The 12,923-nt window shown below is 40.2% G+C and overlaps 1 protein-coding gene across 6 annotated transcripts in view; it reads left to right on the top strand.

Annotated features, from left to right (window-relative positions):
- Positions 1-12,923, top strand: part of SLC35F3 (solute carrier family 35 member F3) — a 553,895-nt gene that overhangs the window by 389,223 nt on the left and 151,749 nt on the right. For 2 of the 6 annotated variants that reach the window (XM_043963774.1, XM_043963775.1), the window contains exon 1: positions 10,416-10,764. The exons of 3 other annotated variants lie outside the window; for them this stretch is intronic. In XM_043963774.1, coding sequence (XP_043819709.1) covers positions 10,689-10,764 — 76 coding nt within the window. In that variant the 5' untranslated portion in view covers positions 10,416-10,688. Of the gene's footprint in view, positions 1-6,116; positions 6,187-10,415; positions 10,765-12,923 lie in introns of those variants that run through there. One more of the 6 variants, XM_043963778.1, reaches the window with a different exon arrangement.

Raw genomic sequence — 12,923 nt, 5'->3', positions numbered from 1 at the left:
CATGGTGAAAAGGTTCAGACCTGGTACAGAGAGTACAGCAGGAAGATTGATAACATAGCTGGTTGAGATGGGAAGATGAGAATTTATTCTGAAACACGTCTTTGGATTCATTGTAAATGGGACCTGGGAAGACAGTGTTGTACAGTGGAAATAACATTGCATTTGCTGAGAGAAGAGCTGAGTTTGAGTCCTGTTCCACTCACTACTTGTGTGAAAATTAGATAAATCTGTCCATGTGCTTGGGTTTCATTTTTTCTAACAGTAAAACGAGGGGGTTTGAGCTAGACAATCTCTAAGACCCTTTCCTTCTTTTATTTTGGAAAAGTAGTTATTTACAGAGAAGGGGAACAGATTTCTGAATGTTGCCAGGTTAGTTCTTTATTTATTTTGAAATCCCAGAATATCTAATATGCCATGGTAAAAAAAGAATGAAAAGAAAGAAAAGGGAAAGGGAAAGGGAAAGGGAAAGGGAAAGGGAAAGGGAAAGGGAAAGGGAAAGGGAAAGGGAAAGGGAAAGGGAAAGGGAAGGGAAGGGAAGTAAAAGGGAAGGAAAAGGGAAGGAAAAGGGAAGGAAAAGGGAAGGAAAAGGGAAGGAAAAGGGAAGGAAAAGGGAAGGGAAGGGAAGGGAAGGGAAGGGAAGGGAAGGGAAGGGAAGGGAAGGGAAGGGAAGGGAAGGGAAGGGAAGGGAAGGGAAGGGAAGGGAAGGGAAGGGAAGGGAAGGGAAGGGAAGGGAAGGGAAGGGAAGGGAAGGGAAGGGAAGGGAAGGGAAGGGAAAGGGAAGGGAAAGGGAAGGAAAAGGGGAAAGTTGCACAGTGGATAGAACACTGCACTTGGAATCAGGGAGACTCATCTTCCTGAGTTCCAATCTAGCCTCAGACACTTACTAGCTGTGTGACCCTGGGCAAGTCACTTAACCCAGTTTGTTTCAGTTTCCTCATCTGTTAAATGAGCTGGAGAAGGAGATGGCAAATCACTCCAGTATCTTTGCCAAGGGAACCCCAAAAGGAGTCACTAAGAATCAAACATGACTGAAAAACAACTGAACAAGAACAAAAACTTTTCTCATTGTTTTGCCTATTTAATTTTTTCTGATTTTGTTTCTTTTTAAGGGAGGCAACCACTTTTAAGAAATTTAGTGGAAAGAAGCAATATAAGAATAGCCAGGGCCTAGGTTAGAGAATAAAGCTAAAACTCCTGGTTTGTACATCTAAAAGACAATTTTTATTTCCATTTGCGGTATCTTCTGCTTGATCGATAGTTAGCAGGCAGAAGGTGTCAGGCCAGAGCTCTAATTAGTAGGTCTTTGTTGAGAGAAATTCAAAGCAGCCTATTCTTGACTCGAAAGTTAGAAGGCAGCACCAGCCCTGGATTCAGGAGGATCTGAGTTCAAATTTGACCTCCGACACTTGACACTTACTAACTGTGTGACCCTGAGCAAGTCACTTAACCCTCACTGCCCCCCCCCAAAAAAAATTACAAGGCTTCTCCGAGATCAGAATACAATGTTGAGATGGCAGCTATCACCTTTATTTTTTCTTTAAATAGTCAGGAAGAAGCTTAGAGAAATGATAATCAGCCAGTAACTAAGGCTAGTTACTGAGACAGCCTCACAGATGAGTCAAAGATTTAGTTAAGTTTTGATAGCAGCACTTTTTAGTGACATAGGTTCTGGGGTGATCTGTTATTTTTACCTTTGCTCTATCATGTGTATACTATTATTAATAAGTAGAAATGAGGGCTTCAAATAAAAACATCGAATCAACAAAAATTTACTTCATTCTTAGATTTAGAAAGGCAAAAGACATGTTCAAAGGAAAGTGATTAGGCCAGTTTGGCTAGATTAGTCTCTTGGAATAAGGAGAAATAGAATGGGAGATGATATGGTGCAGTTAAAAAAGAAAAACAAACAGTTAAAAAAAAAAAACAAACACTGTACTTAGAGTCCAGAGACCTGGGTTCAAATTCTGACTATGATATTTGTTTGGTATGTATTACCTGAGACAAGTCACATAATCTATTTAATAAACTTTAGTTTCCTTGGTTGTACTAGGTCCTAGACAAACAAAATGTTCATAAAGAAAGTGCTCTATAAATCTTAAAGTATTTAAAATAGTGGCAGCTAGGTGGTGCAGTTGACAGAATACTAAGCCTCAAGTCAGAAGACCTGAGTTCCAGTGTGGTCTGATTTACTAGCTCTGTGCTGGGCAAATCATAAAACCTCTGCCTGTCTCAGTTTCCTGAGCTGCAAAATGGGATAATTATAGAATCTCCATCCCAAGGTTATTATGAGATTGAAATGAGATAATATTTGTATAGTTACTAGCACAATGACTGCCCTGGCACATAGTGGGTTCTCCTATATAAATATAAGATAATTATAAGTGGGAGATGGGGCTGGAAAGGTAGGTTAGGGACAGATCATGAGGAGCTTGGGTTTGGATTTTATTTTGTAGACAGTAGGGAGCAATTGAAGGTTTTTGACAAAGTGCTGACAACTCAAATAATATTTTGAGAAGGTTTAGCTGGCAAAAATTTGGAGGATAAATTGGAATGAGAAAAAACACAGAAAAAGAGATCGGTTATTAGTAAGGTCCTTGACACCATAGTGACCAAAAAGAAAGGAGGAATATGAACAATTTCACAAAGGAAGACTTGACAATATGTAGTGACCAATTGAATATGGGAATTGAGGAAGAATTTTAAATCAAAGATTATCAAAGTTTCAAGACTAGTAAACTTGAAAAATCTTGATACTATGAACAATGAAAAACAGGACCATCAAAAAAGTTAACGTGTGAGAGAAAGATTAACGGTTCATTTTTAAATATTTCAAGCTAGAAGTAATGGTAGTATAGCAAAAAAAAAAAAATCAGAGCTAAAAAAGTGGAATTTAAAGTAATTCACACAGAGGTAATTGTCAAAGCCATGAGAGTAGGGGCAGCTAGGTGGCGCAGTGGATAGAGCACCAGCCCTGGAGTCAGGAAGACCTGAGTTCAAATCCATCCTCAGACCCTTGACACATACTAGCTGTGTGACCCTGGGCAAGTCACTTAACCCCAATTGCCTTGCCCAGGGGGGAAAAAATACAAACCATGAGAGTAGACAGTTTCTCCAGGGGGAAAAAAAAAAAGATTGAATCTTAGGGAACTCCTACATTTAAGTTGGAGAGAATATTAGCTCTCAAAAGAGATAGAGTAGAAGTCAAAAATTAGGATAGCATGCCATGCTAGAAGGTAAGACAAGAGAGAATCTCAAGAAAGAGGGGAAAATCAGAGGTTTCAAATGATTCAGAGAAGTAAAAATAAATAAATGAATGAATAAATAGATAAATAAATGCATGAATAAATAGATATAGATAGATAAATGAATAGATAAATAAATTAATGAATAGATATAGATAGATAGATGACAAGATAGATACTGAGAAAAAAAACATTGACTGACAATTAGTCTCTGATGACATTTAGTTGCATAGTTTCAATTGAACAGAGGGAATAGAATTGGAATTTAAAGAGGAAATAAGTGGTCATTGATGAAGGACATAGAGGGGGAAGAGGCTCCTTGGGAGAAGGAAATGGCATGCAGTGTCTTCAGGGGAAGTTTCTATTAGGGCAAGATGATAATAGATGTAGAGTTGAAAGAGACCACAGATTCAGAACTAGAAGGGACCATAGAAGTCATCTAATCCAACTCCCACATTTTACAGATGAGAACATTGAGATCTAGGGAGAAGTCTCATTACCCAGTGCCACACACATAATAAGCATCTGAGGCAGTATTTCAACCAAGGTCTCTAACTTTGGAGCCAATACCTTTCCCACTGTACCATGCTGCATCCCTTAGGAAAGAGAGTATGACGTATTGTATGCAAAACACCTGGGAAATCTTAAAGCACTATATAAATGTCATTCATTTTGATTGAGGGTAATGATGATTGCTTTAATCATTTTATTTTTATAGAAATTTCATTAATGAGTAGATCATAATTCACATGCCCACTTTCCGAGTTATCGAGGCCTGAGGCATTCCTGTTGCTTAAATCCCAATTCTACCCCCTTCTTCTCAATTGAAACTGAAATCTTTAAAAACTAGAAGGGACCGTAGAAATAACTTAGTTTACATACACTTTCACTTTATAGATGAGGAAATTCAATCTCAGAGAGATCAGACAGCTTGCAGAGCAAGAATCAGGACTTAGATCTCTTTCTCTCTTCAGGTCAGAAATCCCGATCTCTCTTAAAGGTAGTTCAGACTTCAGAGACATCTATTTATGCTGTGTGTGAGCCATATCTAAACATTTAGATGACCCATGTCATTTAGATGTCACATACCTTACGGTGAACTGAATTGAATTGAAAGAGAAATATGGCTTTTGGTTTCACGATTTGTGCAAATTAATGCAGTGACCAATTCAACTCTAGTCACCATTGCGAAATAAGGTTCTACATTCACCATCCTGCACTACTTAGCAATATTTTGGCTTTGTGTCTGAATGAATAACTCTAACTATAAGATGCTAAAATATAAAATGGTTAGGAGTTTAGGGCTATGAGTATATTGGGATAAAATAACAAGGCATAGATCTACTAGTTGAGAAAATGGGAAATCTATAAAAATTGATATTTCCTACAAATATGAGGAATTGACTAACATTCAGAATTCAACTCTAAAAAAGACATGAGAAAAATAGGGGATAAAACAGTTTTAATGCTGTATTGTTACCACATTCAACCTCTCACCCTACAACATAGATTTACATACTTCCTCTCCCTCTTCCTCTCCCTTTCTTTTAAATTTTAAAAAATTATCATTGCTACCTCTGGATTTGGGAGATGGGGTACAAGGGAATTTGGAGGGAGAGACTGTTTATGTGTTGCCATTGCAAAAAATAAAATGTTGTTAGTTAACCTTTCTAGCATCAGTTTTCTCATCCATAAAATGAAGGACTTAGATCTGATGGCATCTAAGGTAGCATACATCTCTAATCCCATGAGCCTATGGAATATTTTTCTATTTATATTTTAATCTAACTGATGTTCTGTGAAACTTGCTTAAATGTTTTGCATGTCAAAAACAGTTCTATCTAGGTTCTACCCTCTAGAACAGTAGTCTTCATATGGTATAATCTGTGCAAATGAAAGAGAATCATAAAATACAGAATTCACTGTATTCAGAGAAAAGCTAATTAATTATGCGTGCTAAAGAGCAAGAAGGCTGGTTTGGCTGGTCCATAGACTGCATGAAGAGATGTAATATATAATAAGGCTGACTGGATATTGGGGGAGAGGGGTATGGGAGGAGGAGGAAAAAAGAGAACCAAGAAAAAGGAATGATTGTTTAACAAATTTTTACAAATGCTGAGTTCGATATACCTGTAGGAAAGATCCACTCAGGAGAAATATTAAAGCTGAATGTATAGATTTTGGAGTTTCTGTATAGAGAAAATAATTGAATCATTGGGAGTTTAATGTGAGAGAAAGCTGTAAAGACAAAGGAAAGGAAATGACCCAGGACAGAGCCTTAGGAAATATCCATGATTATCCATGATCTAGCAAAGACTAAGGAACAGTCAGATGTGTGGTAAGAGAACCAGGAAATAGCCTAGGGGGTAAACAGCATCCAAGAATTAGGTGTGGTCAATTTTTCTTTATGATCATTGCCATTTATACAGTGAGATTTGCAAAATCACTGAATATCAGACCTGAAGGAGAACTTGGAAATCTTCTCATCTAACCTCTTCATTTTATAGCTCAGTCAATTATTCAATCAGCAAGCATTTATTTGTATCTTCATCACTTAGCACAGTGCTTGACATATTGTAAGTGTTTAATATATTCTTTTCAATCTATTCAGAAGAGGAAACAAGCTGAGGGAGTCTGAGTGATTTCCTCAAGGTCACCGTGCTAATGAGTAGCAGAGCCAAGATTAGAACCTAGACCTTTTTCAGTGGCAGTATGGAAGTTTTTCTACTGTACTCCAGTGGCACTTCCTATTTTCTTTAACTTGAAGAATTCCATGAATCAGACTGCCTGAGGTGAAGATCTTATCCCTTCTTTGTTTGTGTACAAAAGGAAATCATGACAGCATATTCAAATTAATGGCTCAATGTTTTACAGCAATTTAATGGGAAGAGAAGTCTATGATAGATGTGACCTAAAAGTTGGAAGGGAATAGGGAGCTGGAAATGTGAGTCCTTTTTCTCTATTCTGCAACTGTTCTTGCTTAACTTACTACTTAACTTCCTATGTCTCAGCTTCTGAATTGTTATCAACAAAATAGTAATGACGTCCTCCTTTCCCCTTTCCCCATCCTCTAAAAGTGTTGAAATAACATATTTTCATGTTTGTTTCACTCCAAGAGGGATGAAGTACAGTCTTTTTATTCGATGACACAGTACACTGTTCCTCTTAGTTCATGTGTTCATTGTTTGAAAGAAATTTGTTTTAATAATTATATTGTTGTTATTTGTGAAACTAAGGATTCTCAGGAATGCTTTCTCTTGGTAACTCTATGTAGACAGTAGATTGTTGTTAGCTTGTAAGCATGAAATTAAACCGAGTGGTTACCATTTAGGTGTGTAATTATAGTTGAAAAGATCACAGTATGATCATCAATCTTACTTGCTATTGTGTCCCTATGAAACTGCCTTTTGTTTCCTGTTTGTGTTGCCTATTTGCAAAGTGTGCTACTGTCCGTGATATTTAAGAAACTGTATCGAGCAGGCAGAATTGTTAAGTAGTATTTTGTGTTGAGTCCCTGAGAAACTAGCTTGAAAACATCTACCCTACCTGGCACTACTGTGAGCAAGCCTGGTCTCTCTGCCTGGCACAGTTTCCGCTATCTACCCTTGTGTGACAGCAGTTGAAACTGTTGCAGGGTGCTTGACGGCATTCCTTCAATCCACCTTCCCTGTAGCTGCTATATTTTAATGTGCCATCTCTTTGGGTATCCTGCTGTCTTCTCTTCTCTATTCATATTCAGTCCAACAGTGTTCCTAGAGGAGCATGCATTGCTACAATGCTGCTAACCTGGCAGTTTTCCAGGACTTTGCAGCTGATTGGTTCAGTTGCTTGGTGAGCTATTCTATTGTGGTCAAGATTATGAATTCAAACCCTAAATGGGTAAGTTAGTTTCCTCTAGGGTAAAAAATTTAAAAATGTTCCATGGCCTCTGGCTTCACTCCTTACCCTGGCTAATTATCTAGTAAGTGTAGATGCTTGTTGAGCTGTCACAATCATCCCCAGAGGTGAGGGTGTGGATGGCTGGATATAATCCATATATACAATTGTGGAAAATATTCAAATTTGGGGAGATAGCATTAGATCAATAGTAGTTTCTCTGTCGACATAATGGATCATAAGATTTAAGGGGGAAAAACCAAGCATTTATTAATCATCTACTATGTTCCAGGCACTGTGCTAAGTGCCTTATAAATATTATCTCATTTGATCCTCCCATCATCTCTGGGAGGTGGGTGCTATTATTATCCCCATTTTCCAGTTGAAGTGACTTATCTGCAGTCACACAGCTAGTTAGTTTTTGAGGCTGGCTTTGAATTCTGGACTTGATCACTCCATGTCTAATGCTCCAGCCATTTTGCCAACTAGCTGCCTCATTTCAAGCTAGAAGAAACCTTAGAGACTATCTCATCCAGTTTCCATATCAGATGTGAGAAAGCCAAACCTCAAAGAGGTCATATGGAAATCAAGGGACCCCATAAAGTACAGGTAGCAGAGTCAGAATTTGAACCCTAGTCTTTGGATTCCAAATCCAGTTAGCTCTCTTTTCATAGCACCAAAAGCAAAGGGAGGGCACATAAACATCATAAAATGAAGATACATAAATTTTATGTTTATTATAAATAATCACATATAATCAAGGATATGTATGAACAGAAAAGAATTGATTATGTGACAGAATTGGGGAATAAGAGATGGACAGCCCTTGTGCTATACTTGGACCCACCTTAAATGAAAAGGATCAACACATTTGATAGATACTCTATAGAGAATTTACAGAAAGAACTGGATAAGAATCACATACAATGGAAAGGCATGGGGAAGTTGCTACCTGCTCAATGCAAATATCAATACTGTTGAGATCTGGTATCCATCAAAGTACAAAGGTAGATTGGCAACTGTTTTTTTAATGCAAAATCCTGCACACCATATGTGCTCAATTTATATTTGTTGGTAATGATGAAAAGTACCATTAAAAATGTCACACTCCAAAGAGAAGGAGGGAAGGAGGTATATAAGGGGAGATTTAGTCAGTAGAACAAAAGAAGATAATCAATAAAAATATATTTTTAAAAAAGAAATAATTTATTAAATATTTTGGAAATCAAATGTTTCAATGGGAGAAAAACGGTTTCTATATGTTTGATACAAATTAATTTTTATTGAATTTTGATTTGGATTTAATTTTTTAAAAGAGAATAAAATACCTTGACAACAATAATTGAATGAAAATGAAAAGCTGTTTTTATATCCTTGGAATTTAAAAAAAGACTCCCAAGGCTAACCTGAAAATATCATTTGTTTTTTAGAAAAATGATTTATTATTTCATTGTGTTTACACAGACACACACACACACACTAATGACTGGGGTTAAAATTGAGTTGAAATGCACTTCAGGGTGACAACTAAGTTAAAAATCATGAATGATGTAAATGGAAATGTTGGCACATGTTAAGTAGTGTAGCTATGGAAATTGTAAGGCAAAACAAAACCTCAGGTGAATTATGTATAATGTCTATACTGGATTTCAGAAAGGAATAGTTATGGGGCTTTGGGTGGAAGAAGGACCTGAAAAGCATCCTCTTTTGGTAAAAGATTGCTTTCTTTAGGTCCTGCTAATAAAAGACTCAGAAACAGTGAAGCTTCTGGGAACTTGATGTGCAGGCATCATTCCTATCTCTTCCTCTGCCACAGATACAATAATAAAATGACTGCCATCTAATAATAGTTAGCATTTATATAGCCCTTTAAGGGTTTGCAATGTCTTGCACATGTTAACTCATTTGATCCTCACGACAACTCTGCGAGGTGCGCTCATCCCCATTTTATAGATAAGGAAACTGAGACACAGAGAAGTTAAGTGACTTGCCAAGGGTCACACAGCAAGTGTGTGAGGCAAGACTTCTTGATTTGAAGTCCCATGCTCTATCCACTACAGCAGCTAGCAGTTTATAAATCTTCATTGACTTGCAGCTTGAAGACCTCGGAATGGATGCAGTTGGTCACAGTGTCCTCTATAACACAAAAGCCCCAAATCTCTCTTACCCACAGGCCCATTGGCAAGTGATTGTAACAGGAAATTCATACATGAGTAGTCTCCACAAGGAGAGTGTCACTCCTTAGGAAGGACTTTAAATAGCAGAGGTGGGTTTCAGCTCAGACCCTCTCTCTACTTCTCTGTTCTGCCAGCTTCTGGCATTTCTTATTGCCCTAGCCTTTCAGAATAAGAAATGACAATGTACCAACCTTGGTACTAAAGAAGGTCCTGTGAGACCACAGTTTCATTTCCTTTGTTTCTCCTGTGAAATGTGATTTCAGGAATTTGCTTGAAGTATTACTCACTCTACCAATCCCAAGTTGAAACTCTGTTTATCTATCTATCTATCTATCTATCTATCTATCTATCTATCTATCTGTCTGTCTGTCTGTCTGTCTGTCTGTCTGTCTGTCTGTCTGTCTGTCTATCTATCTGTCTATCTATCTATCTGTAGCAAAGTCACCTGGCTTAAATATTTTAATAGTGGGTGTCCACCACCACCCCATTGGTGGACTGATCCCCTTTGAAAATTGGTCTGGGAGTTCTTGAGAAGCTGCCACTCTCTTGTACAGAGATAGAGGCAGGGGTGGGTGGGGAATGCTTCCTCCCCTGTAAGGGTGCTTCCTCCTCCATCTACTGAACCCAGAGCCTCAGGGTCACAGGGCTGGATGGATGTATCTTTGCTCCTAAATGCCTAGAGTGGAGTAGGTGAGGCTGTGGGGTTGGAGTGAAGAGTGAATTTGTCTGTGACGTTGTGGATTATAGCAACCTTAAAGTAGGAAATTGTGTGTGCTTGTGTGTATGTGTGTGTGTGTGTGTGTGTGTGAGAGAGAGAGAGAGAGAGAGAGAGAGAGAGAGAGAGAGAGAGAGAGAGAGAGAGAGAGAGTGTACGTGTGTGAGAGCCCAAGGAGGAGCTGCTGTGCTGTTGCTGCAGCGAGAACAGTCAGGGTATCCAAAACAGGCAGCAGAGGGACGAAAGAGAGAGGGAAGAGAAGAGAGGAGGAGGAGGAGAAGAGAGAGAGACAGAGACAGAGACAGAGAGACAGAGAGAGAAGAAAGAGGAGAGAGAAAGAAGAGAGAGAGACAGAGAGAGAGAGACAGAGAGAGAGACAGAGAGAGAGACAGAGAGAGAGAGAGAGAGACAGAGAGAGAGAGAGAGAGAGAGAGAGAGAGAGAGAGAGAGAGAGAGAGAGAGAGAGAGAGAGAGAGAGAGAGAGAGGAGAGAAGGAAGAAAAAGGGAGAGAGAAGAGAGGAGAGAGAAACACGAAACACGCAAGAAGCCCCCACACTCACACTTCTATAGGAAGGAGTGGTTGTGTTGAAAATAGGGAAAGGAGAGGGACTCCTGCTGCAGCCAGCTCCAGGATGTAGGCAATCAGCTGAAGAGCTCCTACAGGCAGACGGGCTCATCATGAAGAAACATTCAGCCAGGGTAGCCCCTCTCAGCGCTTGCAACAGTCCGGTACTTACTCTAACCAAAGTGGAAGGTAATGCATGAATCCCACTGCCCTGTGGGGCGGGGGGGAGGGGAGGAGGGAAGAGTTCAGGGAGATGGAAACCCTCGAGCCGTCCGCAGACATTTACGGGAGTCTCCAGTTCAGAAGATGCTATATCTCATTCAGCCAGACCTGGCCCACTGTGGCCTGAGCCATGCCTTCCTTAGGTCCCTTGGGAGCAGGTGGGTGGCTAGATCTGGGAATGCAAAATCTGCTCCATTGACGGAGACCTGAGTCTGCAGTGCAATGCGTGGGACCGTGTGGGGTGGATCAGTTGGCACTAGCTGCTGCTGTTGCTGCTGCCTCCCCAAGGCTCCCCCGCACTCAGACTTCAGGAGCTGCCGAATTTGCTGCAGTGATTTTGGAGGAGTGTTGGCCTCTGGGGTGCAGGCTAAGCTGCAGTTATTTGACTTTCTACTGGGATTAAGGAAAGGGAACCTTTGGTTCAGAACTAGCCCTTCTGGCTCCATCTCGTTGCCAATGTTCTTGCTCCCCTCTGGTAGGCTGACCTGCCCCCGCCTGTCTTGGGCCATCTGCCTGCCAGCTAGCAGGTAATCCTTGAGAGAACTTTCCCCCTTAAGTTGCCATTAAGTTTGCAACATCCACACTGTGGAAGACCAGGAAAGTACTGGGGGTTGGGGTGACAGATACTGCAGTGAAATCAGATGGTTGGGAATTTTTGTCTACACTGGTGTCATTCCCAACAGATGCTAAACTCTGCAGGAATGGGCAAGGCAATGAGTGTAATTGGCTTCTCTCCAAGTTGGATTTTATTTGGCATCTCTGTGGCTGCTCTGCCTCTGTGGCCCCTTTCTCTGAAGCCACAGTAATGAGCTCTTCTTCTGAACCCCCCCCCAGACTTTCTCAGCATCCTCTATGTACATCGGGCTGATGGGAGACCCCCACTGTCATTGGTATTGGCCTTCATGTTTAGAATGAAGCAGTTATTCACAGCACTGGGCATGTATACATGAGGGAGGAGAGGGAGGAAGAGCAAGGAGAGCATCCTCTGAATCTCTGAAGAGTTTTGCCTCATTCAGATTCCTCTCTAATCTTGCTAAAGAGAGGGGAGAGGGGCAGCTAGGTGGCACAGTGGATAGAGCACTGGCCCTGGAGTCAGGAGTACCTGAGTTCAAATCCGGCCTCAGACACTTAACACTTACTAGCTGTGTGACCCTGGGCAAGTCACTTAACCCCAATTGCCTCACCAAAAAAAAGAAAGAAAGAAAGAAAAAAGAGAGGGGAGAAATTGGCTTCACGTGGAACAGAAGGGCAGAACTAAATGTGGTCAAATGCCAATTTGGTTTCTTTAACTCCTTCCACTCTATGGTCTTACAAGGAAATGGGCTGTCTCCTAAAAGGCACAACTGTACTTAGTTCTTCATGAATCAGAACACATTCACATGGGAAGGTTGGCAGCTATCCTATTCCTTCTCTGTCCCATAAGCAACAATGCCGTTTTTATCCCTGTACTAATAGATGCCAATCACCAGTACCATTTCCACAGAGATTTCCCCTACCCTTTGCCATCTACTCCAGGAAGGCTTGCATCATGTAGGCAGGCCTAGAAAGGAAAACTCCATTTAGAAACTTTGGTACTCATGCTATCTGCAAACCATTAGCCAAGAAACTAGGGAATTATTCCCCCAACCCCAATTCCCTCCAAGAATACTTGAAAACAAATCAGGGGGGAAAATGCTTTCCGAATCAGATTCAGGTTTAGTAGATGTAGAAAAAGTTGCTATAGGCCCCCAACAAAAACTTGGGACAACAACATTTAGAAAGGATCACACTCTTCGAAATGAGAGGGATATGAGAGGCATTCAATGTGTACCTGAACAAAAATTCGGCTCTACAATATCCCTGACAAGTCATCATCCAACGTATGCTTTACATAATTCCAGTGAAGGGGAATCTGTTACTTTCCAAGGCATATTCATCTGCTTTTTGACAGCTCCAATTTTTAGGAAATTTTTCCTTATGTTAAGCCTAAGTTTGTTTCTCTGCAGGTTCTATCCATTTACTGCTAATTCTGTCCTCTGGGGCCAAAGAGAACCAGGCTGATTCTTTTCCACATGATTCTTTTCCAAAAAGCTACCATGACCCTTCTGAGTTCTTGTCTTTGGTCTAAACATCTCTAGTTCCTTCAA

The sequence above is a fragment of the Dromiciops gliroides genome, chromosome 4 (genome assembly GCF_019393635.1).
Source record: "Dromiciops gliroides isolate mDroGli1 chromosome 4, mDroGli1.pri, whole genome shotgun sequence".
Classification (NCBI taxonomy): Eukaryota; Metazoa; Chordata; class Mammalia; order Microbiotheria; family Microbiotheriidae; genus Dromiciops; species Dromiciops gliroides.
The sequence above is the reverse complement of the archived record's forward strand: the minus strand, read 5'-3'. Positions and strand labels throughout refer to the sequence as shown.